Source organism: Oncorhynchus clarkii, chromosome 10, assembly GCF_045791955.1.
Source record: "Oncorhynchus clarkii lewisi isolate Uvic-CL-2024 chromosome 10, UVic_Ocla_1.0, whole genome shotgun sequence".
Lineage (NCBI taxonomy): Eukaryota > Metazoa > Chordata > Actinopteri > Salmoniformes > Salmonidae > Oncorhynchus > Oncorhynchus clarkii.
This window is the reverse complement of record NC_092156.1, coordinates 15,157,033-15,181,218: the sequence shown is the minus strand read 5'-3', so window position 1 is coordinate 15,181,218 and position 24,186 is coordinate 15,157,033. Positions and strand designations below refer to the sequence as shown.

At 41.3% G+C, this 24,186-nt stretch overlaps 1 protein-coding gene across 17 annotated transcripts in view; it reads right to left on the bottom strand.

Annotated features, from left to right (window-relative positions):
* The window catches only part of LOC139418051 (discs, large homolog 2 (Drosophila)), a 290,161-nt gene extending 268,260 nt beyond the window's left edge, over nt 1-21,901 (bottom strand). For all 17 annotated transcript variants that reach the window (XR_011635267.1, XM_071167181.1, XM_071167182.1 and 14 more), the window contains exons 1-2: nt 21,430-21,901; nt 19,831-19,962 (exon numbers count right to left, since the gene is read on the bottom strand). Coding sequence is in view for 16 of the 17 variants with exons in the window: in XM_071167181.1 (XP_071023282.1) it covers nt 19,831-19,962; nt 21,430-21,448 (151 nt within the window). In the remaining variant the exon portion in view is untranslated. The remainder of the gene's footprint in view (nt 1-19,830; nt 19,963-21,429) is intronic.
* Between the last annotated feature and the right edge of the window lie 2,285 nt (nt 21,902-24,186).

Below are 24,186 nucleotides of genomic sequence, written 5' to 3'. Positions count from 1 at the left end.
ATGTGTTGCGCAATATACTGTTTTATTTTCTGATGTAATCGCCTTAATCTTGTTTACACCCCAGAAACAGTAGTTGCTGCCTCGGCAGAAACTAATCGGGATCCGTAATAACTACAAACAAAACAAAAATACAAAATATATACACACAGTAGCCTCGTTCTTCCCATCAAGACCCCAGTGTCCCTGTCATTCTGAAGGAGATTTGTCATTTTTTTCCTACCAGTCAGCTTCCTCTACTGTTCGGATAGCTGTCCTGTGAGAGAAGAGATTCAATTAAAGCTTTGAGGGAGAAAGCCTCCCAGAAAAAGGATCTCCATGAGAGCCAGGAGAGCAGTGAAATGGCTTCCCTATTAAGGGAGGCTGGCGTATAGCCTTAATCATCTGACAGTGACAAATAGGGCCCATTAAAAACCTCTATGGAGTGAATTGGCAGACGGTGGTCTGCTCTTGCGATTAGACCACTGGAGATGAACAGATGTGATAAGACTTACTTAGATAATACACGTGCAAGGAAGATGGTCTTTAAAAGACAGACAGACCTTGTGGTAGACAGATCTAAAGGGCACATCTAATGGAACAAGCATGCTAGGTAAAGTGATGGAACTACTGTATTTGGAACATGATTAGTAAGGACAGTGTTTCACATCCATAACAATGCACCTTATTCACACGCGTGATGCTTTTTAAACAACAACTGATTTGATGTGGAATACCACCAGAATGTGGTCCTTTGTAGCTCAGTTGGTAGGGCATGGCACTTGAAACACCAATGTAGTGGGTTTGATTCCCAGGACCACCAAAGCATCAGCATATGCAAGCATATGGCATTTAGGCCTATTATAAATCATTGAGCTTCAGGGACAAATTAAAATCAGCAGGACCACGGCCCTCCAAGAATGGCATTGTGTAGACTACCCTTGGGCTAGATAGCAACAAGGAAGTGGACTAGTGAATCTTCCTTGTTCTCCATCTCTGTGGATGAGTCCTCTGGCCTCACTCTCAGAAATAGGTGATGGTGAATGGGTTAAACCATCCACAGTTATACTCAAATGTGATGTGTTTCAGGAAATTAAACTCGCAAGGATTATGACCATATAGATAGTGGTTAATTCTTCTATGTATAAGTAATTGCAAGTCTATGCTACAAAATATTAGGTCAAGTGAGGGGTTAATCAATCAACAGTCCCTCACACCTTCTGCCTAAACTATACTTAAGAGAAATATAAAATGCAAGATGTAACAATTTCAGCGATTTTACTGAGTTACGGTTCATATCAGGAAATCAGTTAATTGAAATGAATTCATTAGTCTCTAATCTATGGATTTCACATGACTGGAAAGGGGTGCAGCCATGGGTGGGCCTGGGAGGGCATAGGCCCACTCACTTGGGAGCCAGGCCGACCCAATGGAGAGCCGGGCCCAGGCCCAGCCAATCAGAATTAGATTTTCCCCCATATAGATAGAAATACTCCTCAGTTTCATTAGCTGTCTGGGTGGCTGGTCTCAGACAATCCTGCAGGTGAACAAGTCAAATGTGGAGGTCCTGGGCGTGGTTACACGTGTTCTGCGGTTGTGAGGTTGGTTGGACGTTCTGCCAAATTCTCCAAAACGATGTTGGAGGTGGCTTATGGTAGAGAAATTTAAAAAGTTACAAACGTAGTCTACCAGTGTTGATGGAGCCTCCTAGTGGTTCAAGGTGTTAAAGGTGCAAGAGCATGTGTTGCTGTTCTCCTGCAGACAAAGCTATACCTATGCTTGAGGTAAGTATCCTGAAACATGCTGTCCGCAATATTTCATACGTTTTACAAGAAATACGTTGAAAACACAAATGCATTATAACTATTGTCCATGTTGGCATGTAATCTGATGGCTGATGTACAGTTTAGCTTGCTAACAATAACTTTATGGATTTTTTTTTCTCTGTGTCACAAGTGTTTGTGTTTGACCTCATCAAATTTCTGATGCTAGCTGCATATGCTAGCTGTATGATGATCGTGTAAAGTTATTTATGAAAAGTAAAAAATATATATATTTTTTTACAAATCCAGATCCTGTCATGTTTGCAGTGAACCTTGTGCATGTGTGAAGATATTCATACATTGTGTCTGTCTTCCAGGAATAAATAAGACTGAAAAGCAAGTCCTGTGTGTCATCCATCTGACCAGCCAAAAAGCATTACACATGCCAATTGCACACTCCCTCAAAATTTAAGACATCTGTGGCAGTGTTTTGTGATAAAACTGCATATTTTAGACTGGCCTTTAATTGTCTCCAGCACAAGGTGCACCTGTGTAATTATCAAGCTGTTTAATCAACTTCTTGACATGCCACACTTTTCAGGTGGATGGATTATCTTGGCAAAGAAGAAATGCTCACTAACAGGGATTTTTTTAAACGTGTGCACAATTTTGTTTTACTTTTTTAAATAAGCTTTTTGTGCATATGGAACCTTTCTGGAATCTTTTATTTCAGCTCATGAAACATGGGATCAACACTTTACATGTTGCGTTGATATGATTGTACAGTATACATCTCAAAATGAATGGCTGTGTTGTTCTTCTGTATTTCAGCATGAGAATCAGCATAATTAGTGTACCTACATATACAGTAGTTCATTGAATTCTAATAATTACACATGAATCAGCATTGCACAAGAATCTCAACGCTTGGAAGTGAATCAGCGCAAGATATGGTTGTGCTCCTATATAACATCTGTTGCTAGGCAATACAGCTGGAAAATAATCCTGCAGCAACGGGAAATGTGAAGTATTATTTGGATTATAATTCATGTACAATTTTGTAGGAAAAAGTGGAAATTACACACTTCAGTTTTACATTTCAGGAAAGTTTTCACGCAACAAGGTGATCAAATGAATCTGTAGTATTCGAAGAGCACATAGTAAAAGATTAGAAATAATCCACTATTTTTTATTTCTTTTTACATTTTAAAGGCTACTAACCAAACTTGGCAATGTGAAAGCTTCATAAGGCATTAAGAATATTACAACTTCTCATCTGGCATTGATTCATCTTGCAATATAAATCAACATTATTGTACAGGATTGTTCATGAGAGCATATATCTCTGCCAGTGTTTTTTAAACAACAATTTACACAGTCTACCTATCCTTATGTTTGTTTAATGGCTACTACTGGTGTGGGCGTGTGACCATACCCCAAAAGGCCACAAAATTATAACAATATACTTCCGCTTGATAGTTGGCCAACATTTAAAGTGTTGTAATAATATGGAAGCCGTTAGGCAAATAGGCCTTGTTAATTACATTTCAAACTACTAGACAGTAGTGCTAACCAACATTTCTGTTATTTTTCGTTTTTTAAACAAATAACTGACCCACATTGTTTCATTCTGTTTTTTTCGGTGAGCTTAATACACATTTGCATTTCTCTAGAGATAAAGCTGATCCAGCCTGAACTGTGCAGTATTCTACATGGTTTAGCGCATAGAATTAACTACAATGGCCATAATCTATTGCACATCTACTTGTCCAGCCTGTGTTTTTTTACGCCTACTACGGAAGAGAAAATAATGTGTGATCGTGAGGAGACATAGAGAGCAACTGTTAATTTGCAAGGTATCTCTACCTGAAAATACATCATCTAAGTCAGGGTTTCCCAAACTCTGTTGTGGTTTCTGTCCCAGCACTACATAGCTGATTAAAATAACCAACTCATCATCAAGATTTTATTATTTGAATCATCTGTGTAGTGCTAGGGCAAAGGGACCCAGGGAGGGCCCCAGGACCAAGTTTGGGAACCCCTGATCTTAGTGACTGACAGTTGGTATTCAGCAGTCATAAAAGTATGCCTTATTTACTTGGAAGAACAACAAAATAGTGATTTGGTGAGACAGCATAGGCAGCAGTTCTATAGAGATGAAATGACTTGGAATGAAATAAAGTAATGAAATAAAACAAATGTAATATACACAACAACTTAAATATTTTATTAATGTAAATAAATGATGGTTAATAAGTGATAAGCAGTAATGGCCAGTCACCATTGACGATACCAGAACCAGGCTTTCGGGGCTTAAGCCTCGAATGAGTTTGTATCAGCCCCAAGTCTTTTGTCCTACTGGGATGATGTAAAACAAACAAGGCTACACTGCTTCACACACTGCAATGAATACTAGTGCTGCCTAAAAGTGGGGTTTTCCAAAGTCATTTTTGATTCGTCCAAAGAAATTAGGATGTAGACAGTAATTGATTAGCTATCTAGACACTGAATCCAACTGCTGGAACTCTGTTCACCACCCGACAAATATGACTAAATAACCAATTACTGTCTAATCAAGTGCTATCCAAATATGCAAAAAATTGCTAACTAGTTAGCTAACTTAAGGCTAACGTAACATCAGCTACTTTTGGTAATGTCCGCTCAATTAGCTAGCGATCTTTTGAAAAAACAAAGCTGGATAGCTGAGTTAACGATTTTTCCGATTTATAGAAGATGGACATATGGAATTTCTTCATGAGAAAGAGGGTGAGAGATGAACCTCAGAAAACACAGAAACGTTTGTTGTATTTGCAGGAGTAACTGAATAGATTGTGTGTGTGTGTGCTTACAATACAATTATTTAGCATCTAGCCACATAGATGGGTTGACTGACAACGTTGCGAAAAAGATGTGCGCGCTTCCATGGGGCAGAAGTCAGCCTGTCGTGGTTCTGGATGGCCAGATTGCTAGTAAGAATGACAAACTGCCATGTGGGGAATCGTGTTTCATTTCAGCATGTTTCATCATGTTATTGATACCATGTCTTGTTTTGAGGTGTTTTGACTGATTTCATGTCAATGCAAATATGGCTAAAATTCACTAGCTAGCTAGCTAACCAACAACTCTAACAATGTATTACAGTTGAGAAAACAAGTGGTCATTGTGAAAATATATTTGTTTCCAATAAATATTGGAGACGAAATATAGCTTACAAGTTGTCAACAATCTAAGCCAACCTCATTTGTTTTGCCCCATGGTTGCACGCATGTCGATTTTGTTGCTAAAGCGACAGAGAGAGAACACAGGTATTGTGATTAGTGTCATATATACATATATTCATACACATAGCTCATATATTATACAGCGCCAAATTAATCCGCCTGACTCAAGTCATTGCACGCACCCCTGTCCGAACAGGAAGCACCCTACCCCCAGCCATAAACTGCCAGTTTCAGTTCCTCTTATCTCACGACTCCTGGACACACACACACTCTACCCCCCTCTACTGGTCGGGGGCCAAGAGCAGAGGACTCTGCTGTGCACCATTGGGGCTCCTGCTCTGGCTGGAGCAGGCCTGCCTCCAACTCTTCGGGACCAGTCAGAAGACCACCTCGACAAGACTTCACCTACATTATTCAATGTATAAAAACTACTGTAACCTCTGTATAGGTCCCTTTTTCACCTAACTCCCTACTGAGTTATGCGAATAGGTCCATGCACGGTAAAACGGCAGGACAAGATATCTTTGACCTTAATAAACTGCCTTTTGTTACAACTGAAATCCACTCTGTCCAGCGTCCGTGATTTGGTCTCAACTCTCCAGTATTTGAACACTAACATTAGCGAAGGGTAAGACAGTTGAATGTTAATCAGGTTTAAGATTGAGTGAAACAAAAAAAAAATCCAAGATGGTGTAGCATTCGGATGTGTGTTTGTCTTGTCGTGTATATAGTGTTTTTCACTTTTTTTCTCGAAAATATCGTATATATTTTAATCTCACTTTCCATCTACGAGCTAAATATACTTTCCTGCAACCCGCCTCACCCAATATGGTACGAATCAGCTATTTTTATACCTTATAACTGGATTCTCCATCAGCAGCAAGCCAGCTAACTAGCTACTAACTATTGTTAGCCACTGCTAATGGTCTTCAACTTTAGCTCGGATAATACCTGCCAGTCTGCACAGCGCGATATCAACCCAGAGCATATTGAACTGCTCTTCTCTAACACATCACCGGATTCCTGCTGTAAGCTCTGGACCATTACACCAGATCATCGCAGCTAGCTAGTTGCAACCGAGTGACTATGTCCCAAAGCAAGCACCTGTTAGCCTTGAGCTAGGCCCATCTCCTGGCCAGCTGACAAAGTTTTTCAGCTAATTCTTGGGCTACAGTACCTTTTTTTCCAATTGGCCTGGTCCCTTTATTGTCGACATAGAGCCTCGCCCGTCCATCAGGATTGGTCTGCCGACGTAAATCGTTCCATGTGGTTTCAACAGGCTTTTCTGATGCAATGTCGATGAAGACCCATCTGCTAGCCCCGGCCCGCTAGCTTTCTGAACGCCGTGTCTCCCACTCACCTAGCGTAGTAGAGACTACCGAACGGCTCCCTGACTCACCTATTGCTGCTCATTGGACCCTATGATCACTCGGCTACACAGCTGATGCCGGCTGGACTGTTCATTAACACTGTACCTCTTTTTGTTTATCTGTCAGCCCCAGCCTCGAACTCAGGTCCTGTATGTACCTAACTGACCCTCTCTGCCCATTCATCGCCATTTACCCGTTGTTGTCTTAGCTCTCCCGACCAATACCTGTGATTGTTCTATGCCTCTCTCTAATGTCAATATGCCTTGTTTACTGTTGTCTCGGTTAGTTCTTATCGTTTTATTTCACTGTAGAGCCCTCAGTCCCACTCAACATGCCTTAGATAGCTCTTTTGTCCCACCCCCCATGCATGCTGAAACCTCACCTGGTGAAACCTTAACTGATGCTGAGAGATTCAACCTCTCTCATCGTCACTCAATGCCGAGGTTTACCTCCACTGTACTCACATCCTACCATACCCTTGTCTGTACACTATGCCCTGAATCTATTCCACCACGCCCAGAAATCTGCTCCTTTTATTCTCTGTTCGACCAGTTATTGTAGCCTTTAGACGTGCCCTTATCTTACTCTGTTCCTCTGGTGACGTAAAGGTTAACCCAGGCCCTGTAGCCCCCAGTACTACACCCATTCCCTAGACGATCTCATTTGCTGACTTCTGTAACCGTAAAAGCCTTGATTTCATGCATGTTATCAGAAGCCTCCTCCTTAACTTCTTTGGGATAGGGGGCAGTATTTTCACGTCCGGATGAAAAGCGTGTCCAAAGTAAACGGTCTACTACTCTGGCTCAGAAGCCAGAATATGCATATTATTAGTAGATTTGGATAGAAAACACTCTGGAGTTTCTAAAACTGTTTGAATGATGTCTGTGAGTATAACAGAACTTATTTGGCAGGCGAAACGCAGAGGACAAATTCTTTTTTGAGGTCACTCTCTTCACTGGGGTTTCATTGGGAATCTAGAATTCTAAGGCAGGGGCTTGCAGTTCCCATCGCTTCCACTGGATGTCAACAGTCTTTAGAAATTGGTTGAGGTTTTTCCTTTGTGTAATGAAGAAGTACGGCCATCCAGAACGAGGGTCACTTGAAGTGTACTGTTAGATAGAGGCGCGTGACCTGAAATGCTCGATACACTTTGTTATCATCCTGTATTGAGCGCTGTTTATCCCGTCTTCAATTTTATCGATTATTTACGTAAAAAATACCTAAAGTTGCATTACAAAAGTAGTTTGAAATGTTTGGACAATGCTTACAGGTAACTTTTGAGATATTTTGTAGTCACGTTGCGCAAGTTGGAACCAGCGTTTTTCTGGATCAAATGCGCCAAATAAATGGACATTTTGGATATATATCGACGGAATTAATCGGAAAAAAAGGACCATTTGTGATGTTTATGGGACATATTGGAGCGCCAACAGAAGAAGCTCGTCAAAGGTAAGGCATGAATTATATTTTTATTTCTGTGTTTTGTGTCGCGCCTGCAGGGTTGAAATATGCTTTTCTCTCTTTGTTTAATGGGGTGCTATCCTCAGATAATAGCATCGTTTGCTTTCGCCGTAAAGCACGTTTGAAATCTGACACGTTGGCTGGATTCACAACAAGTGTAGCTTTAATTTGGTATATTGAATGTGTAATTTCATCAAAGTTTAATTTTTATAATCATTTATTTGAATTTGGCGCTCTGCATTTTCACTGGATGTTGGCCAGGTGGGACGCTCCGTCCCACATATCCCAGAGAGGTTAAGTTTGTTTTATTCACTGCTTTAGCACACTCCGCCAACCCTGATGTCCTAGCCGTGTCTGAATCCTGGTTTAGGAAGGCCACCAAAAAATCTGAAATTTCCATCCCCAACTACAACATTTTCTGTCAAGATAGAACTGCCAAAGGGGGAGGAGTTGCAATCTACTGCAGAGATAGCCTGCAGAGTTCTATCATAGTATCCAGGTCTGTGCCCAAACAGTTCTAGCTTCTACTTTTAAAAATCCACCTTTCCAGAAAAGAGTCTCAATGTTGCCGCTTGTTATAGACTCCCCTCAGCCCCCAGCTGTGCCCTGGACACCATATGTGAATTGATTGCCCTTCAGAGTTCGTACTGTTAGGTGACTTGTGAAATGCTTAACTCCCCGGTCGTCCTACAATCTAAGCTAGACGCCATCAATCTCAAACAAATGATCAAGGAACCTACCAGGTACAACTCTAAATCCTTAAAACATGGGCACCCTCATAGATATCATCCTGACCAATTTGCCCTCCAGATACACCTCTACTGTCTTCAACCAGGATCTCAGCGATCACTGCCTCATTACCAGCGTCCGTAATGGGTCCACGGTCAAACAACCACCCCTCATCACTGTCAAACGCTCCCTAAAATACTTTAGCGAGCAAGCCTTTCTAATCGACCTGGCCCGGGTATCCTGGACGGATATTGACCTCATCCTGTCAGTAGAGGATGCCTGGTTGTTCTTTAAAAGTGTTTTCCTCACCATCTTAAATAAGCATGCCCCATTCATAAAATGTAGAACTAGGAAACGATACAGCCCCTGGTTCACTCCTGACTTGACTTCCCTTGACCAGCGCAAAAACATCCTGTGGCATACTACATTAGCATCGAATAGCCCCTGTGATATGCAGCTTTTCAGGGAAGTCAGGAACCAATAAACACAGTCAGTCAGGGAATCAAAGGCTAGCTTTTTCACTGTAAAGTCCATGGAGAATAAGAGTACCTCCTCCCAGCTGCCCATTGCACTGAGGCTAGGAAACACTGTCACCACCGATAAATCTACGATAATTTTTCTACGGTTGGCCATGCTTTCCACCTGGCTACCCCTACCAACAGCTCTGCACCCTCCGCAGCAACTTGCCCAAGCCCCTCCCCGCTTCTCCTTCACCCAAAGTCAGATAGTTGATGTTCTGAAAGAGCTGAAAAATCTGGACCCCTACAAATCAGCTGGGCTAGACAATCTGGACCCTCTCTTTATAAAATTATCCGCAATTGTTGCAACCCCTATTGCTAGCCTGTTCAACCTCTCTTTCGTATCGTCTGAGATCCCCAAAGATTGGAAAGCTGCCACGGTCATCAAATGTATTTATATAGCCCTTCTTACATCAACATGGCCAGTCCTCTTCTGGCTGTGCCGGGTGGAGATTATAACAGAACATCCCCCTCTTCAAAGGGAGAGACACTCTAGACCCAAACTGTTACTGACCTATATCCATCCTGTCCTGCCTTTCTAAATTCTTCGAAAGCCAAGTTAACAAACAGATATCCAACCATTTCGAATCCCACCATACCTTCTCTGCCATGCAATCTGGTTTCCGAGCTGGTCATGGGTGCACCTCAGCCACGCTCAAGGTCCTAAACGATATCATAACCGCCATCGATAAAAGACAGTACTGTGCAGCCGTCTTCATCAACCTGTCCAAGGCTTTCGACTCTGTCAATCACCGCATTCTTATCGGCAGACTCAATAGCCTTGGCGTCTCAAATGACTGCCTCGCCTGGTTCACCAACTACTTCTCAGATAGAATTCAGTGTGTCAAATCGGAGGGCCTGTTGTCCGGACCTCTGGCAGTCTCTATGGGGGTGCCACAGGGTTCAATTCTTGGACTGACTCTTTTCTCTGTATATATCAATGATGTCGCTCTTGCTGCTGGTGATTCTCTGATCCACCTCTACGCAGACGACACCATTCTGTATTCATCTGGCCCTTCTTTAGACACTGTGTTAACTAACCTCCAAACGAGTTTCAATGCCATACAGCACTCCTTCCGTGGACTCCAACTGCTCTTAAATGCTAGTAAAACTAAATGCATGCTCTTCAACTGATCGCTGCCCGCACCCTCCCGCCCGACTAGCATAACTACTCTGGAAGGTTCTGACTTAGAATATGTGGACAACTACAAATATCTAGGTGTCTGGTTAGAGTGTAAACTCTCCTTCCAGACTCACATTAAGCATCTCCAATCCAAAATTAAATCTAGAATCGGCTTCCTATTTCGCAACAAAGCCTCCTTCACTCATGCTGCCAAACATACCCTCGTAAAACTGACTATCCTCCCGATCCTTGACTTCAGCGATGTCATTTACAAAATAGCCTCCACTCTACTCAGCAAATTGGATGTAGTATATCACAGTGCCACCAATTTTGTCACTAAAGTCCCATATACTACCCACCACTGCGACCTGTATGCTCTCGTTGGCTGGCCCTCGCTACATATCTGTCGCCAAAACAACTGGCTTCAGGTCATCTATAAGTCTTTGCTAGGTAAAGCCCGGCCTTATCTCAGCTCACTGGTCACCATAGCAACACCCACTCGTAGCACTCGCTCCAGCAGGTATATTTCACTGGTCATCTCAAAAGCCAACACCTACTTTGGCCGCCTTTCCTTCCAGTTCTCTGCTGCCAATGACTGGAACGAATTGCAAAAGTCAATGAAGCAGGAGACTTATATCTCCCTCACTAACTATAAGCATCAGCTGTCAGAGCAGCTTACCGATCACTGCACCTGTACACAGCCCATCTGTAAATAGCCCACCCAACTACCTCATCCCCATATTGTTTTAGATTTTTTGCTCTTTTGGACCCCAGTATCTCTACTTGCACATCATCATCTGCACATCTATCACTCCAGTGTTAATGCTAATTATTTCACCACTATGGCCTATTTATTGCCTTTCTACATTTGCGCACACTGTATACGGCAGGGTAGCCTAGTGGTTAGAGCGTTGGACTAGTAACCGAAAGGTTGTAAGTTCGAATCCCCGAGCTAACAAGGTACAAATCTGTCGTTCTGCCCCTGAACAGGCAGTTAACCCACTGTTCCTAGGCCGTCATTGAAAATAAGAATTTGTTCTTAACTGACTTGCCTAGTAAAAAAATAAAAAAAATAAAAAAAATTAAATACAGATTTTTCTATTGTGTTATTGACTGTATATTTGTGTAACTCTGTGTTGTTTTTGTCACACTGCTTTGCTTTATCTTGGCGAGGTCGCAGTTGTAAATGAGAACTTGTTCTCAACTGGCTTACCTGGTTAAATAAAGGTGAAATAAATAAAAATACATTTAAAAAATCATTAAGAAACAGAAATTATTCCAGATTTGACCTTTAGCTCAATTCAGGTAAACATTATTTGCCTGTGGTTAATATTGTGCGCATGTGTGTGTACGCATATTGCTTCTGTGTGTGTTTGTCTGTTCAGAATACTCCATATTGCTATGACATTGATACTATGCCATCTCTGTAATAATATAGGAGATCCAGGAAAGCAGAACTTCAGACAGGAAGGAAGAGGGTAGCAGACAAGACACAGAGAGAAAATAGAGAGAGGGGAGCAGACAGGACACAGAGAGAACATAGAGAGGAGAGGCCCACACAAGATAAACAGGTCACATTCCTCTCAAGCCAGAGAAAATAATTCTTGCTAAAGAATTTACTCTCAAAAAAAGAAAGATGCCACTTCTGACATGTCCTGTGTGTATACTGTTGGAGCCTGATATGTTCCTATCAAGGAAGGCAATCATACAGACCGCGCTGACCATCCCAGTTAGCAGCTGTGAGAGATCTTTCAGTGCATTAAGACGTCTATATACACTGCTCAAAAAAATAAAGGGAACACTAAAATAACACATCCTAGATCTGAATGAATTAAATATTCTTATTAAATACTTTTTTCTTTACATAGTTGAATGTGCTGACAACAAAATCACACAAAAATGATCAATGGAAATCAAATTTATCAACCCATGGAGGTCTGAATTTGGAGTCACACTCAAAATTAAAGTGGAAAACCACACTACAGGCTGATCCAACTTTGATGTAATGTCCTTAAAACAAGTCAAAATGAGGCTCAGTAGTGTGTGTGGCCTCCACGTGCCTGTATGACCTCCCTACAACTCCTGGACAGTCTGTGGTGCAACGTGGCGTTGGTGGATGGAGCGAGACATGATGTCCCAGATGTGCTCAATTGGATTCAGATCTGGGGAACGGGCGGGCCAGTCCATAGCATCAATGCCTTCCTCTTGCAGGAACTGCTGACACACTCCAGCCACATGAGGTCTAGCATTGTCTTGCATTAGGAGGAACCCAGGGCCAACCGCACCAGCATATGGTCTCACAAGGGGTCTGAGGATCTCATCTCAGTACCTAAAGGCAGCCAGGCTACCTCTGGCGAGCACATGGAGGGCTGTGCGGCCCCCCAAAGAAATGCCACCCCACACCATGACTGACCCACCGCCAAACCGGTCATGCTGGAGGATGTTGCAGGCAGCAGAACGTTCTCCACGGCGTCTCCAGACTGTCACATGTGCTCAGTGTGAACCTGCTTTCGTCTGTGAAGAGCACAGGGCGCCAGTGGCGAATTTGCCAATCTTGGTGTTCTCTGGCAAATGCCAAACGTCCTGCACGGTGTTGGGCTGTAAGCACAACCCCCACCTGTGGACGTCGGGCCCTCATACCACCCTCATGGAGTCTGTTTCTGACCATTTGAGCAGACACATGCACATTTGTGGCCTGCTGGAGGTCATTTTGCAGGGCTCTGGCAGTGCTCCTCCTGCTCCTCCTTGCACAAAGGGGGAGGTAGCGGTCCTGCTGCTGGGTTGTTGCCCTCCTACGGCCTCCTCCTTATCTCCTGATGTACTGGCCTGTCTCCTGGTAGCGCCTCCATGCTCTGGACACTACGCTGACAGACACAGCAAACCTTCTTGCCACATTTCGCATTGATGTGCCATCCTGGATGAGCTGCACTACCTGAGCCACTTGTGTGGGTTGTAGACTCCGTCTCATGCTACCACTAGAGTGAAAGCACCGGCAGCATTCAAAAGTGAAGTTTGTGGTCCCCACCTGCAGAACCACTCCTTTATTGGGGGTGTCTTGCTAAATGCCTATAATTTCCACCTGTTGTCTATTCCATTTGCACAACAGCATGTGAAATGTATTGTCAATCAGTGTTGCTTCCTAAGTGGACAGTTTGATTTCACAGAAGTGTGATTGACTTGGAGTTACATTGTGTTCCCTTTATTTTTTTGAGCAGTGTACATGGTTTAGGAGCCCAATGACCCAAGATAGAATGCATCATGACAATTGACAAAGATATGCATACTAACACGCTTGGGTAAGAGTGAAGTCATAGACAGGTTTGCAGTTACAGTTTCATTTTGTTTAGTTTCACTTCTAATCTTTATGGATGGACTAATATCCTAGTACTGTGTAATATACAGTGGCAAGAAAAAGTATGTGAACCATTTGGAATTACCTGGATGTCTACATAAATTGGTCATAACATTTGATCTGATCTTCATCTAAGTCACAACAATAGACAAACACATTCTGCTTAAACTAATAACACACAAATAATTAAACGTTTTCATGTCTTTATTGAACACACTGTGTAAACATACACAGTGCAGGGTGGAAAAAGAATGTGAACCCTTGGATTTAATAACTGGTTGACCCTTCTTCGACAGCAATAACCTCAACCAAACGTTTTCGGTAGTTGCGGATCAGACCTGCACAACGGTCAGGAGGAATTTTGGACCATTCCTCTTTACAAAACTGTTTCAGTTCAGCAATATCTGGTGTGAACCGCTCGAGGTCATGCCACAGCATCTCAATTGGATTGAGGTCAGAACTCCAGAAGGCGTATTTTCATCTGTTGAAGCCATTCTGTTGTTGATTTACTTCTGTGTTTTGGGTCGTTGTCCTGTTGCATCACCCAACTTCTGTTGAGCTTCAATTGGGGGACAGAGCCTGACAAAAAGTCTTGATAAACTTGGGAATTCACTTTTCTGTTGATGATAGCAAGCTGTCCTGGCCCTGAGGGAGCAAAACAGCCAAAACCATGATGCTCCCTCCACCATACTTTACAGTTGGGATGAGGTTTTGATGTTGGTGTGCTGTGCCTTTTTTCTCTCCACATAGTGTTGTGTGTTCCTTCCAAACAACTCAACTGTAGTTTCATCTGTCCACAGAATATTTTACCAGTAGCGCTGTGGAACATCCAGGTGTTCTGGAACATCCAGGTGCTGTTTTGAAAACTTCAGACGTGCAGCAATGCTTTTTTTGAACAGCAGTGGCTTCTTCCATGGTGTCCTCCCACAAACACCATTCTTGTTTAGTGTTTTACGCATTGTAGACTCGTCAACAGAGATGTTAATCTTCCAGAGATTTCTTATTGTCTTTAGCTGACCGTCTAGGATTCTTCTTAGCCTCATTGAGCATTCTGCGCTATGCTCTTGCAGTCATCTCTGCAGGATGGTCACTCCTAGGGAGAGTAGCAGTGCTGAACTTTCTCCATTTATAGACAATTTGTCTTGCCATGGACTGGTAAACATCAAGGCTTTTAGAGATACTTTTGTAACCCTTTCCAGCTTTATGCTGGACAAGCTTTATGCTGGACAACCCTTTCCAGCTTTAAGTCAACAATTCTTAATCTTAGGTCTTCTAAGATCTCTTTTGTTCAAGGCATGGTTCACATCAGGCAATGCCTCTTGTGAAATAGCAAACTCAAATTTTGTTAGTTTTTTATAGAGCAGGGCAGCTCTAACCAACATCTCCAATCTCATATCATTGATTGGACTCCAGGTTAGCTGACTCCTGACTCCAATTAGCTTTGGAGAAGTGATTAGTCTCGGGGTACACATACTTTTTCCAACCTACACTGTGAATGTTTAAATGCTTTCTTCAAAATAGACAAAATACATTAGTGTGTCATTAGTTCAAGCACACTGTGTTTGTCTATTGCTGTGACTTAAATGAAGATCAGATCAAATTTTATGACCAATTTATGCAGAAAATTCCAAAGGGTTCACATACTTTTTCTTGCCACTGTAATATTTAGTTGGAGAAAGGATTGTATGTTGGTATGTACAGTACAGGGGGGGCTGGGGGGGTGTATTTGTTTTTGTGTAATTAAATAGTTAGAAATGTTGTCATGTAGCTCACTTGACCTTAGAATCTGTGATTTCATTCATTAGCCTACTGCTAATGTGAGTTTACGCAGTTCTAACATAATCCAAAAAATTGCAGCCTAAAATCCCAATCCTGCTATAGTGCACGTAACTAGAACATTAATTTGTGGTCAAGGCTGCCACCCTTTGGATTGTTTTGGAACTGCGTAGCATGACGAGCTCACAGTAGTTAGCAGTAACGTGACCATCAACATGAGGATCAAATATTGGACATGATTTCTGAAAACATTGCAACAAAATAATGATCAAAATACACCCCTCCCCCCTTAGGCATTAATCATGCAAACACATTTCTTTATTGTGACACTGTCAGTGTGCTCCAAATCTATGATTTTCTGTTTTTTACCCATGGAATTAGTCCACTGCGCCACCAGGATGTAGATAGCGTGCCAAGTTTTTTAACTCATACAACTATGTTAATTTTTGTCAAGCATTTATTAAGATCAGGTGTGGCCAATTAGTGGGTGTGGCCAATTAGTGGGTGAATCTAACACACTTAACAAGAGAGAGGTTAGAGATTGTTTTGTTGATGCTGAGAACTAAATATATGTTTTTAAAATAACATTCTCTTAATGTTACTTAAATGTTCTTGTGGTTTTTATGGAAAGTTCTTAATGTTCTCTGAACAATATGAGAAGATGGAATTTAAACAGAACTATGAGGAAAGCTGGTGGAAACGTTACGCAGAGTATTGACATTTCCACAGGAGACTGTTGTTTCTGGACGTTCTCTAAACTATTTGAGAACATTCCTAACGGCAAACCAGTTTGAGAATGTTCCTAGAACATTATCAAAACATTTATTAAATGTAACCACGTTTGAATGTTTAGAAAACGTTCTGTTAAAGTCATGAAATACCCAGAAAATAACATTATTTTGTGAAGTTCCTTAAATGTGCTGAGAATGTTCAAAAGCCAAGCAACTATCCTGCACCATTCCCAGAACGTTGTATAAAAAATAACCATAGGACAGCCACACTCTCACCAAGCTCTACGAAACATATGGTTCTCAGAACGTTATGTGCTAGCTGGGAAAGGAGCAGGGTGACAACCCCTACAGCAAAGCAAGGACTTCCTCATAAATCTGTCAACAAAGTAAGATAAGAATGTGTTCCTAACTGACTTGCCTAGTTAAATAAAGGTGTAACATTAAAAAATAAAAAAGTATATTGTCAAGTCTAATTGTTGGATGTAGAGTGAATACCAATTACCAATGGCTAGAAATTAGCTTGAACTGATGCATTTTGCAATGGTGGTAACAGTCCCACAGAACCTCAAACTTGATCTGACAACCACAGGGGCCATTGTCATAAAGGGATATTTTAAAAAACAATCTAGTTCCATTTCCACTGATCTACTCAAAATTTCCAATGATAACAATGAATGTCAAGAGCTGCTGTGTTTTTCTTGCTGTGAGACAATAATGTGATTTATTTTTATTTTTAAGTACATCTAATTCTGGTTCAGAATAACAGCGATTGTTCAGTTTAGAGTGATTTTAGGTGCTCTTTTTTTACTGTTTCCACGAATAAATTGTGTAGCAGTCTGATAAACTTTTGAGTCTACAAATGAAGTCGCAGTGTCTGTGGATAATTCTTATTTTTTATTTTACCTTTATTTAACTAGGCAAGTTAGTTAAGAACATTTCCGATGACGGCCTAGGAACAGTGGGTTAACTGCCTGTTCAGGGGCAGAACGACAGATTTGTACCTTGTCAGCTCGGGGATTTGAACTTGCAACCTTCCGGTTACTAGTCCAACGCACTAACCACTAGGCTACCCTGCCGCCCCTTAAGCGCCTATCAGAGTCCAAAACGTGTATGCGTACGCACATCAGTGTTATAGATATGAATATTAGACGGTTGGCTTTCATACTTTTCTAATCCTCAACGCGGCTCAAACTATTTCTACAACTGTTAATACATTTGAATGAATAGAGGAAGCGTACACCGAGCCGCGTTGGGAATTCTGTAGATGCACGCGGTCGGGCTGTGCGAGAGCCGGGTAGCTATGTCACAAGGGCTATACGCTTTAGGTTACATATTGGTGACAAAATTTGGATTGGAAAGCATGCTTGCAGAGAGAATGTAGGGCCGATTATGAGGGGAAAATAAAATAAACAGGAGCAGGGGAGTGTGGCCTCGCTCTAAACTGAACAACCCAATTCAGCCCTTCTATTCCTCCAAAAGCCATAATAACAGGTGTCAAAATAACTGTGTTTACTGTTACAGCTCATGTTAGTACAATGACTGTGGGGATCAATAAACATGGTCATTTTTGTCAAATCTACATGAAACAAGGTTGTTTATTATTCATTGCTGTCTGCCAATCCTCAAGCTTAAAAAAAAGTGAATATGCATTTTAATAAATTGGATATTTCCTCTCTCCATATCATTGTTGTATCATTGTTTCTTTTTTGATAACCAGTGGGGGCTTGTGCAAGAAAGAGTGAAAGCCCATTCTCAGATACGCCAAAACAACATTCATCAGAATTGGAGGATAGAGATTCCAGGGAGTCAAGCACTAGAAGGTCTGATAAGTGTGTCACAGATAATAATAATAATACAGAGGGTTATAGCATTCATTTCACATAGACTTTGTCCTTGCTAACGGCGGATACGGCTTTGAGAACAATAATGCATAGCCTGAACAACTCTTTGTCTGCATTACATTTTCAAACTTGACCTGAGAGGTCAGATTGCAGGTTTCATTATTAGGGGAATGACCATGTCATGAACTTTGAAATTATGAATAAGAATCATGCATTATACCAATCTCCAATAATGCAGTGAGGAAATAGTTGAATTCAGTTGGATCAAATATGTAAAAAGCCCACATCAATATGCTTATTTTGAATCATTACAAAAACATCACAGAGGAAGAGTAAGAAGAGTACATGGAAAAATACCACAAGCACCTACTGCAATATCAGCAGAGTTCAAAATAAAAGCCCTAAACCTGCAGAATGTGCCCACTGCTCAGGCATAGCAAACTGCAGGTTAAGCAAATGTGACAATAGACAAACCTCTAGGGATAACACAAGTATTGTGAATACCAAAAAGTACTGACTTAGGTGACCTATCATTCAGCAAAGATCCCATTTAAAAAGGGGCAATAAGCAGTTGCTACATCCATTTTTGGACTTAGAAATTAACAATATGTACCCATTGACTCTTGAAATAATAACTTATAAATGCCTCATGAACTTAGTTAAACTGTCACACACCATCAGAACCAAAAATATACATTTGTTTTACTTCAATGTTTGTAAACAAAGTGAATGTAGACAACCACTATTTAGCCTCAAAAGTTGGTCAAAGAATTTGAAAGTGTTTACATTCTCCATCCCCATTGCTCAGATTTTTGCTGAAACAGGGGCAGGCCAAATGCTTTGTTATTGTTTCTACTGCTGATCGCTGCTTTAAACGGTTATTATAAAATAGTTATTAATTTTAAAGGTAGACTCAGCAATATGATGTACTGACAAAATAAAGGAAACAACAACATAAAGTGTCTTAATAGGGCGTTAGGCCACCATGGCCAGAACAGCTTCAATGCACCTTGGCATAGATTCTACAAGTGTATGGAATTCTATTGGAGGGATGCGACACCATTCTTCCACGAGAAAGTCCATAATTTGCTGTTTTGTTAATGGTGGTGGAAAACGCTGTCTCAGGCGCCGCTCCAGAATCTTCCATAAGTGTTCAATTGGGTTGATATCTGGTGACTGAGACGGCCATGGCATATGGTTTACATCGTTTTCATGCTCATCAAACCATTCAGTGACCACTCGTGCCTTGTGGATCGGGGCATTGTCATCCTATGGCGGCACAACCATGATAGCTTAAATAATGGCCAAAATAATGTCCTGCCCAGCATTTTTATACATGATCCTAAGCATGATGGGATGTTAATTGCTAAATTAACTCAGGAACCACACCGGTGTGGAAGCACCTGCTTTAATATCCTCTGTATCCATCATTTACTCAATTGCTTCCATTATTTTGGCAGCTACCTGTAGGTGCACAAAGTAAACAGCATAGTGGGTAAATTTCCGCAACAACTAAGAGTGTTGAAGCGCAAGGCTCAACTTCAACGATGTTTTGGTGCCCTGGCTACCACAGCACAGACATTGAGATGAGCGAGATGCAAGACTTCACTCTCACACAGTATCTGCACAGGTTCACTTCACACTGCTTCACTGTGGCAACGTCATTTAGCGGGGTCTACCTTTTAAGTAAAAAAATGCTTGCATTTTTGCCACTAGCATAGACATTCAGTATCAAATTCCATATACTTTATGAAATGGAATATAACGGTGAACATGGCTAAACAGTTGAGGGTGAACATGGCTAAACAGTTGAGGGTGAACATGGCTAAACAGTTGAGGGTGAACATGGCTAAACAGTTGAGGGTAAACATGGCTAAACAGTTGAGGGGATATTGTTTTTTGTTATGACAATAAAAACAACAATGCATTCTTCAATGAATGGATGGATTCCAATAACCTGCTGACTTACCAAGCAGTGCTTGGAACAGGCTGCTTTTGAAGACCCCCATCACTCTCTGAATGGCAGTTTTGAGCTGTTGTTCCTCTGGCTTCGTCAGTTTAGCACAGTAGTCTTCCAAAAGCCCTAGGGCCCTAGCTGTGTCTGCAGGAGGGTACGGAATGGAGACCAGTTAGCATGCTATTCAAATGATGGTCACATAAGTTAATTTAAACATAGTACAAGTGATGAAATATCACAAACCACCAGACAAGTACGGATCAATTCACAAAGGCATTTTGTTTGAATAAGATATATAGTAGCTTGAGCTTCCGCCACATGTTATCCCCATCTGTGAAAGGGATTCTAAGAACAACCTCAAGCAGCAAAGCAATTCTGAAAAGATATGTAATAACAACTGCATGGGCAAAAGACGATGAGGCCACTTGCATGGTTTATAATTAGCAGCCACTTCCACTACTAATATGAGAGGCAGTTTTGCAACGGTACAGAAATGTGGAGCATCGATCGAGTGTACGCTCGGCGCGAGTGTCAGAGGGCGAGACACCACTGTCACACAGAGACAGAGGGGTCATCGTTGAGCTCAGACTCTGTCACCAAAGGAGACCGCAGGGGAACAAAGCTGCTCTTTACTCAGGGGTGGGGGAGGAGGGGTGCTGTGACAAGCATGTGACAAGACGAAAGTCAACACTAAACTATATCTCATGTGTCAAATAAACTCTCAAGAACAGAGTGTAAAATGGTCTTTAAATACTTATATGGATTTTCCTGTTCAATTGATCTGGCTGACTGCTGTCTAGTCAGACTTTTACTTTAACCTCTCAACTCCAGAAAACTCTGGGAGGTTGCAAAATCTTGCATGACATTCATTGTACAGTAGCCTACAGTTGCACAGTTGAACAATTTGGACAGTAATTCTTTCTTGTTGCACAATTACAGACCAATGTCTTCCACAAGGACAAGCCTCATTAGACATCTATTTATATGGAGTTGCTTAGCAGACTGCACTTACACTACAATCACCACATGCCAATCATCAGCCAATATAGGCTGCAAAAAAGGACAAACCAGTCCTTTACTGAATATGATGCACAATATTAAATTACACTTATGATATGCCTTACTTTACTGAATATGGCATTATAAATCCCTACAAATGTGAATAAATGCTGTATAACCTATTTTACGTGAAATGCTTTCAGAAATATTTTACTAATAGGCCTAGTAACATTACTTACACTATTTAAGTAGGCCTAGTGTAGCTTATGAATGCTTATTCATTAAAGTTATTAAAGGTTTACCCAAAACTCTTATCCAAAATAAACTATTATCAATGACTGTTCTGTTTCATAGGCCAGAGGGCCAAGGTGCATGCAACAACATATTTTTATTAGGCTTATATTACAAGTTATGGGTCATTTTTATTTGGTTTGCCACTAGCCTACCTACAGGAGCATATTAAGCCGAGAAAGGCAAATGAAAATTGTGTCCTACTTACATAAAGACTACATGCTGAAATCTAGAAGTGCAGAATCTCAATAAAGATCCACTTGTGGCTACATAGAGGCAGCGAGACAACTGTTGTGCCAATTAGTATACGTTTCTGCTCACCTTTTTTCCTTACAGGCATAGTTGAATGCTGGATTCGTATCGGTGATTTACTCTTGCGCCAATAACATAACGTATTCCCAGTTCTCTTCAGTGCATTATTCAAAATGTCAGGCAGTGGTGAAAAAAAAACACATCAAAGCGAGTCAGTTGTGCTATAACGTGTAGCCTTAGACACAGAGGCAGTAGGTTTTAGGCTTTTGCTCCAGCAGAATCCGTGGTCTACAGTCTAAAACAATAGACGAGCACAGGGCAAAACAGGCCACAAACAAAAACTATGTTTGCAATGTGGCTGTGTATGCTTGTTCGGTTCATCTTCAACAAAGTATTTCCGATTGATGTGTGCTGCTGCTGACAGGTGCAACGGCAGTCGCGCACGTTCTGATATCATGTCATGGACATTAACTATAACCTAGCATAAATGGTAGGTCAATTCCCTCAACTGACAGGAACTTTTCGTGAGCACCCAGCGAGATGTTCCGCGTTCCTATCACTTCCCTTGCAGTTTGATGCTGGCATTGAGTCAATGGCGCTCCCATGTGATGAGCTGGGGATTTAAAACACAAATCCAATGGCAGTCCAAAGAAATGTTAAAGGCGCCGTAACGTTACCCGGTGAGGTGAAATATGCAACCAAGCAAGTCTATTTTGGCTGGTGCAAAAAACGTTGCAGCATGTCATGGGATATGATGACATGAGCAGGGGTATAGCCTATTTGTAACTTAACAGCACAGCAAGTTTAATTAGGCTACACACCTGGCAGCAATTCCTCATAGCTTAATATTTTTTTATATGCATTTGGGATGGCCCAGTTGGCTAAACGAACCAGGTCTGCGGCTAAGTAGCCTAGCCTTAGGATAACTAGCTATCAAAATGCATAACATTGGCTGGCCAACATTTATTCCAAGACATACCACAACGAATAAAATTGATATGCTCCATCCAATAACTCGGTTAGCTAAGGTTATGTAGCTGTGTGATTCTCCGTCATCTCTCTTTCGTTTAGCCTACATGACATTATTATTAAGTCTATTCAACTATTCACAAACTGAAATTAACCCAATACTCGCAAACACATGCATCATAGTAGCTTAACCAGCTAGGCTACTTAAAACGAAAACCTGGGCAGTGAAAATGGAAGTTGACAGAGCGTTTGGCTAACGATAACCTAATTCCAGTGAGCAGATTCTCTCCTGACTGTCTGTTGGAAAATACCTGCCTGTCTGATCGTGCCGTAAAACGCATGGCTTTGCAATAACCCCGTCTACTTTACACATTTCATATATTCTTTGCGAAATATCTGGAACTTCCTCGTCCTCTTTTTTTCCCTGTTCCTTGGCAGCTGTCACATCACCACGTTTTTGATTCCCAAGTCTACAACCACGAAGTAGAAAGCAGCAGCATCAGTACCAGTTTTACCAATAGAGAATAATAGAGGCCTCTAGTGGCTAATAGGCCTTACTAGCATGGGCAGCGCTGTTGAAGGTTTCCACCATTTTAATGTAGTCAACTGGGTGGGACTTACAACTTCATTGGCTGATCCTTCCTGGTGACCCTGGTGGAGTCACGTCCAACTGGGTCATCAGGAGGGATCAGCCAATCGGGAAGAAGAAAAATGACTACTTGACAATGGAGATTGGCTCAATGGCGCTGCCCATGCTGTCAGACACTATAACGGCATAGATTAGTCCTATATATCTCTATGGTTTTACCTTAGCAGTGGCGAGGTTGGTTACTACCCCTTGATTGACAAAACATTACATCAAATGGCATGTCGAGTTTTTTGTCCATGCTCGGGCTTACTTGCCTCTGAGTCCCCAACAACCAGATGTGCCGGTTTTCAGGTGAGACTGAAAGGGCCCGTACACCGTGGTACTTGGGATCCTTGGGACGTCGATACCCTAATGTAGTTGAACTTTTAAATAGTTATGGTACAGTTATTATTGGGTAAGGGTTTGGAGTATGGGCGTCCCTTACAAAAAAAAATGTAACTATATGTTAAGACGATTAAATACTCTACGAATAAAAAAGCTGTTAGAATTATAAGTGTCCTTGTGTAATGTGATATTCTACCCCCTAGCCCAATTGTCCTTTGAGTATTATTTATATATACACTTGTGTTCGCCCATATACTTTCTGTATTGATTTGTTAATTTTAAAAAAAATTAAAAAGTAAAAAATAAATATAAAAAAAACTAAAGAAAGAGTGTGGACGTCCCAAGGGTTCCTGATAGTACTGACCAAATGGAAAGAGAGCCAAAGATGGGACTTCCGCTTTTGTAAATTAACCTGGGCTGCGTTCAGTACGTTCTGGACTGTTAAATTGAACGGAAACGGCGCTCCTGAAAAACGGGGAAGTTGTGGGTTGGGGAACGCTTTTTTATTTTTTATTAACAACAAATCATTACATAAAGCACATGAGGGAACACAAGCATACATAGATTACAAACATTGGATAATTGAGCTAGGGGGTACAATATAACATTACAATTACACAAGGACCTTAAGGGACATACATATACTTACAATTCTAACAGCTTTTTTGTTAGTAGAGCATTTAACCGTCTTAAAATACAGTTCAATTTCTTTTTGTATGGTACGAAAATGTGTTTTTCTGTTTGTAAATGTACATTTGTGTATATGAAATTTGGCCAAAAGAATAATGAAATGAATTACATAAAAATGTTTCAGCTTATTTCTATTGTATGTAAAGAATCCAAACAGTACATCTCTCCACAATTGTGTAAAATCTTCATAAATG